Source organism: Ziziphus jujuba, chromosome 7 (assembly GCF_031755915.1).
Source record: "Ziziphus jujuba cultivar Dongzao chromosome 7, ASM3175591v1".
NCBI classification, from domain to species: Eukaryota; Viridiplantae; Streptophyta; class Magnoliopsida; order Rosales; family Rhamnaceae; genus Ziziphus; species Ziziphus jujuba.
In genome coordinates, this window is record NC_083385.1 from 22,161,185 (window position 1) to 22,167,564 (window position 6,380).

Below are 6,380 nucleotides of genomic sequence, written 5' to 3' on the forward strand. Positions count from 1 at the left end.
GAATAAAAATTGATCAATTGATCCAGAAGTAATTTTTCATAAATAGAGGTCAACTAATTAGCTAATTTAACAACAATTTTGTATGGTAAAATTTTCTATTGATTTTTTTCCTTTATTATTGACTGAGAGGTGATCAATCACGTGGTTGTAGATTTGATCTAGCTTGATTGATGTTTTCCATATATATAAATATATATATATATATATATATATATATATATAATTTTTTTTTAATTTTTTTATTGTAAGTGAAATTATTTCTCAGAAATAGTATAAAATTCTTTTTGAATTAATAAATATTCATTTATTAATAAATAAATAACTCTTTTAAATAAATAATTTTTCATAGTATCACAAATATTTAATTATAGAGATTTTACTGCATTTTGCCCTATAAACTTCAAATCCCTTTTATATTACTCGTTGAACTATTAGTTTTCTGTATCCATTTAGCCTAATTATATAAATTTTTCTAATAAATTCGGTAAGTTAGTATGACATATGATTTCAAAATAGAATAGAATAGAATAAAATAAGTTTTAAATATAGCTATATTATTTAATTTGTTTGTCAAAATATATATATATATATATATTTTTTTTTTTGAGCAAGACAAAAAATTAATATTGAGAAGGCAATCAGGAAGATATTTTGTAGTATATAAGACAAAATACAAAAAACAGAAGTAGCATAATTGTAACCGAAATTTGTAATTATTCCTACAGTCCTGTTTGGTAAGCGTTAAAATTTGGAAGAAAATAATTTTTTAATTTGTTTAAACATTAATTTTTCTCTCATATTTAATAAACAATAAAAAAAATTAATACTTCTAAGTAATTAAATTTTATTTTATATAATAAATTAAAGATAAATTTACAATTTAAAAAAAGTCTGAAACTGCTTTTCCATGGATTTTGTGTAGCAACTGATTTCCCATATACCTTATCACATATATAGAAATTTAATTTTCTAGATTATATTTTTCTACCTTAAAATAAATAGTTAAATATAGAAAATTATTATTTTTCTAAAAAAATTAAATTCCTACTAATTTCATCATTTATCAAAAAATATCAAAAAAATAAAAAAAATATAATCATATCCCCACTATTTGTTTTTCGTTACTAAAAAAAACATATATCCCCTGTTTTTTTATTTTTTTTTATTTTTTTTTATTTTTTGCCTTCTTCTTCTTCTTTTGGGGTTATATTCTTGTATCCTCACTTCAGCGGAGCTTTATAATTATATGTGAATTTTATTTACAAAATAAATCTGCTGACTTTTGAAATTTTCATAGTTTTATAGTTGTATAAGAAAAGTAAAGTTATATGATACATTTTACTATCAAAACTTGCTTTTACTATATACTCAAAATTTTATGTTGATTCTTGCTGAAGTCAACTTGTTCAGAATAGTATTCAAAATATATAAATATATAAATATTACCGCAACAAAATGCCATAAAACTGTTTTTTTTTCCTTCATTTTTAGAGATAATTTTAAAATTTCAAAACCTTCTTTTTCTTTGTTTAAAGAAAAGTTTTTGAGATGCAAAAAATGAAATTTTAACCACAAGTATAACTTATTAGTAAAATGAAAATTAAATGTTGTTAGATTCATAACTACAATTAAAATGTGTGGTAAAAACATCATATGTTTTCGTTAAAAAAAAAATAAAAAATAAAAAAGTGGACTAACAAAATATGGATTGTTTGTCTATGAAGTTAAATACAAAAAAATTATTTAAAATCTGTAATAAAAAATTATTTAAAATCTAAAAGTCAATAAATGAGTTAGGTTAAGAACATACTTATTTAGGAACAATAACATTTTCAAATTCTCCGAACATTTTAACTGCCATTCGCAAGTACTCTTTTACAGATTATTTCACCCAAAAAAAAAAAAGAAAAAAAAGACAGTTGTGCCTTGCTTCGTGCATAAAATTTTTTGAAATTCGAAAGCTTTTTGGTGCGAAAGTCACGGGGCGAAGCCGAGCCGAGCCGTGGGATAGCAAATCCTCGTGAGTGAAAAACTGGCAGACAGACAAAGCCACAGACAGAAAGGATAGACAGACCGAAAACCCGACCCGAGAAGAAAGATCGGACGGTTGTGATTGAACGAAGGAAACGGGAATGAAAGAAATCCCAAGACGAACATGGGGTTGGGGAAAAAGGCTGTCAGCCAGCCAGGTCACCCTATCTTTTCTCGTGGTGGAAATGATTCCCAATATTAAAAATAAAAAAAAATAAATTAAAAAATTATTATTATTATTATTATTTTTAATTTAAAATTAAATTAGAAAATTTGGTGTAAATTTCATGTGCATTTCAAAACCCTCGCTATATAAATAGCCTCGTCTCTTTACTATCACTTCCTTATTCTTTGCTGCATTTTCATCTCCGCCTAGTGAGCCCTCAATCTAGAGACAGAGAGATAGAGAGACAGAACACCAAGCCATCGTCTTCACTGCTTTGGCTTGGTCTTCTTCTTCTTACTTCTTCTACTTCTTCGTCTTCTGCTTCTTCGCTGTTTTTCGATCTTTTTTTAAAGGTAAACCAAGTAGATCTATTGCTTTTATTCTTCGTTTTTTATGAGAATTTTGCTGGGATTTTGGATCGGTTGGTTGATTTTGAATAAGGTGGTGTATTAGGGTTTATTTGATGCCCGATCTGAGTGTTTTGATGCTTATTTTGTGTGTATATGAGGTAGTTGGAGTTAGATCTAGAGTAAACTTCACGATCCATGAAATTTTGGTTTCTGTATTCAACAGGGTCTGTTTTGATGAGTTTTGTAAGTGCTTTAGTTCGTCTGGTTGGCTGATTTGGCCCTCATTTGCGTGGATCTAATTCGAGTTTGTTTTTCTGGTCACCAATTCGATTTGTTTTTATTTTTTATTTTTTACATTTGTTTTCGATCTAGATCTATTTTTTTGTTTTTGGTGTGGTTAAATGTTTTATATTGGTTTTGTTCAATTATAACTCAGAATTTGGGAAATAATTATTTGGAAGTAGTGCAAGCATTGGCGATTTGTGACGGATAGTGATAGGATATGTGGTTATCTAAAATGTTAGTGTTATTTCAGTGCACTATATCCTTTTTTTTTTGGGATCCCATTACTCTTGGGATTATTGACGTGTTAATTAAAAGTCTGATCGAGTTTATTAGCATACTCGATTCTTAAGTAATGTTACCAGTATAACACTTGTAGAAAAGCATCTAAAGTTGATAAATTTTTTATTCTTTTGTAATGCATTTGTGATAGTTCGGTTGGTCATTTAGATGTTTAATTACTCCATGGAATTGATTACAAAATGAGTATAAATATGGTTCAGGCATTATGCAGGGTTATCTGTGCTTTTGTCTACGCAATTTCTTTTATGTTGATTGGGTTTTTTTTGTTGGTACTGATTTGTGCTTTTTTATTCCGGTTAGTAAACAATGGCCGATGCAGAGGATATTCAGCCCCTCGTCTGTGACAATGGGACTGGAATGGTGAAGGTTAGTTGTTTGTTACTGTGCTTTATGAACTCATTTCACAATGGTGAAGGTTAGCATACCAATTTTACACATGGAAATTTTATGAAACATTATTACATTTGCAGGCTGGGTTTGCCGGTGATGATGCACCAAGGGCAGTTTTCCCAAGTATTGTAGGTCGTCCCCGACACACTGGTGTTATGGTTGGGATGGGACAAAAGGATGCATATGTAGGTGATGAAGCTCAATCCAAAAGAGGTATCCTCACCTTGAAGTATCCCATTGAGCACGGTATTGTAAGCAATTGGGATGACATGGAGAAGATCTGGCATCACACTTTTTACAATGAGCTTCGAGTAGCTCCTGAAGAGCACCCAGTTCTTCTGACTGAGGCACCTCTCAACCCTAAAGCTAACAGGGAAAAGATGACTCAAATCATGTTTGAGACGTTCAATGTACCTGCTATGTATGTTGCCATCCAGGCAGTTCTCTCCCTCTATGCCAGTGGTCGTACAACTGGTTTGTACTGATGACTTTCTGACTTGACTTTTATGCAATTATTCTGGTTTCACTTTGCACTAAATTGGTATCTTGAACACTGGAACAGGTATTGTGCTGGATTCTGGTGATGGTGTTAGTCACACTGTGCCAATCTACGAAGGTTATGCTCTTCCCCATGCCATCCTTCGTTTGGACCTTGCTGGTCGTGATCTTACCGATGCTTTGATGAAGATTCTGACTGAAAGAGGTTACATGTTCACCACCACTGCCGAACGGGAAATTGTCCGTGACATGAAAGAGAAGCTTGCATATGTTGCGCTGGACTATGAGCAGGAGCTTGAGACTGCCAAGAGCAGCTCTTCGGTAGAGAAGAACTATGAGCTGCCTGATGGCCAAGTTATCACAATTGGAGCAGAGAGATTCCGTTGCCCAGAAGTCCTTTTCCAACCATCTCTCATTGGAATGGAAGCTGCAGGAATTCACGAGACTACCTACAACTCTATAATGAAGTGTGATGTGGATATCAGAAAGGATCTCTATGGTAACATTGTTCTTAGTGGTGGGTCAACCATGTTCCCTGGTATTGCAGACAGGATGAGCAAGGAGATAACGGCCCTTGCTCCAAGTAGCATGAAGATTAAAGTTGTGGCTCCACCAGAGAGAAAATACAGTGTCTGGATTGGAGGGTCCATTCTTGCATCCCTCAGCACCTTCCAGCAGGTAATTATAGTTTCCTTCATTGTTCAACTTAAATTGATTCTATCTCACTGATTGTTCCTTCTGCACAATTTTGGCCTGTGATTGATTTTCTTGATTTGTGATGATTTCAGATGTGGATTTCCAAGGGTGAGTATGATGAGTCGGGTCCTTCCATTGTCCACAGGAAGTGCTTCTAAGTTCTACAAGTGCTTTCATGGTGAGTTATTTTTGCGTTTAGTTGGCTTTTTGTGTCGTGTCATTTGAACTCAGTTTGGTTGAAGTGGAGAAGCATTGAGGTGGGGTCGTTGAAGGAGGGTATGTTGTGACTTGATGGATTATAGCTCCTCAATTGGTGTGAGTAAGCATTTATATTACTACGTCTGAGAGGCTAACATGCGAAGGCCCTCTATATGTGATGGGTGGGCAATTTGTCCCAATTCCTTGCCTCGTATAAACTATCAACCGTATCTTTCTGTAGGATGTTTGTAGCAGGAGAGTGATTGTGATGCCTTTTCCTTTTATTTTCTTCTCTCATATTTGAAGGTTTTTCCCTGCGAACATTAATGTCAATAGTTATTGTATCTGAACTTTATCTTAGTGTCAGTTTGCGGTCATAAACTTGCTATGGAAATTATATTAAAATACTGGCTTGAAAGCTTGAGAGGAATGGCTTCTATGCTTGCGCATGGCATTTTCATTCTTAAATTGTTATTATATTGCTGGTGATTTCTTTCTCCCTAGCGCTTTATTTTATTTGGGAAATTACTTACCCAACCTCGTGGGGAATTCACAAATTTTTTGCTGACGTGGTTTGAATCCTAATTTTAGCTTGACATAATCCGTGGGTACAGAAAACTAATGTGAACCATCTGAATGAGAGTTAACCATTAAATAAACATTTGCTAAAGTTATGTGGATTGTTTTGAGTTGTTGGTTTTTGATTGTCGAATTCGTTGGATTAATGGAACGAAGGAAGTTGGAGTTACGACTTGGTTGGCCTAAGTATATATTTGTAATGCTGTAAAATGAAGTTGGGAGCGGTTTGATATCTGTAGGCTTCGTTCTTGTTTATAAAGTTGCCAACAATGGGATAGTTTTCGGGAACATCATTTTAAGCAAAATTGGTAATTCTGATGTGTTTGATGCTCATTGCTCAATCTTTTACCTAGTGATACAAATTGACAAATGGCAACTAGGTGTTTCGTCCTTTTACCTCTTCTTTTTGTAATTTGTGTTGGGCGGTTTTTATTTTCTCAAGACATTCGATATACGAGGTGTTAAATTTCTGGGCCCGATTGAAGCTTTCCAACTTAATTTATAAAATAATGGTTGCATTTGCGAATCGTTTCTGCTAAAATTTGTTCAACAATTTTGTAAGAAATATTACCTCTCTTGAAAAGCAGCTCTGCAAAGCATGCTCATACTATAATTGCCTTGCCTGGCGTAAGTCAAGGCATTTGCTTACAGCCAATCTTGCATTGGCTCTATAAAGCAATTTTGAGTTAGACCCAGATGGTGATGGTCCACTCCAATTCCAAAGCAATTTGAGTTCAATGGTTAGTCCAGTTCAATCTAATCCCTTTAACAAAGGAGCCTAGTTTAAGAGGTCAAGTTTGGTCTTGAAGATTCAGTGTCATCTTCACGTTGTTAATAGGTAAGAAGGAAACATGCCTTCGAAAAAGTAAAAGAGTAATGCAGAAAGT

General features: G+C 33.3%; 1 protein-coding gene across 2 annotated transcripts; it reads left to right on the plus strand.

Annotated features, from left to right (window-relative positions):
- The first annotated feature begins 2,370 nt into the window (after positions 1 to 2,370).
- LOC107425564 (actin-7) lies at positions 2,371 to 5,338 on the plus strand. 2 transcript variants are annotated; one of them, XM_016035571.4, is made up of 5 exons: positions 2,371 to 2,550; positions 3,433 to 3,498; positions 3,603 to 3,996; positions 4,085 to 4,698; positions 4,809 to 5,338. In XM_016035571.4, exons 2-5 carry the CDS (start codon positions 3,439 to 3,441, stop codon positions 4,872 to 4,874), a joined length of 1,134 nt encoding a protein of 377 aa, XP_015891057.1. In that variant the 5' UTR covers positions 2,371 to 2,550; positions 3,433 to 3,438; the 3' UTR covers positions 4,875 to 5,338.
- Positions 5,339 to 6,380: the final 1,042 nt, after the last annotated feature.

Bases quoted from the DNA above. Each gene is read 5' to 3' on its own strand.
- LOC107425564 (XM_016035571.4), top strand. From the start codon at position 3,439: ATGGCCGATGCAGAGGATATTCAGCCCCTCGTCTGTGACAATGGGACT. The intron at 3,499-3,602 runs GTTAGTTGTTTG...TTACATTTGCAG, and splicing joins ATGGGACTGGAATGGTGAAG to GCTGGGTTTGCCGGTGATGA. The intron at 4,699-4,808 runs GTAATTATAGTT...TGATGATTTCAG, and splicing joins CCCTCAGCACCTTCCAGCAG to ATGTGGATTTCCAAGGGTGA.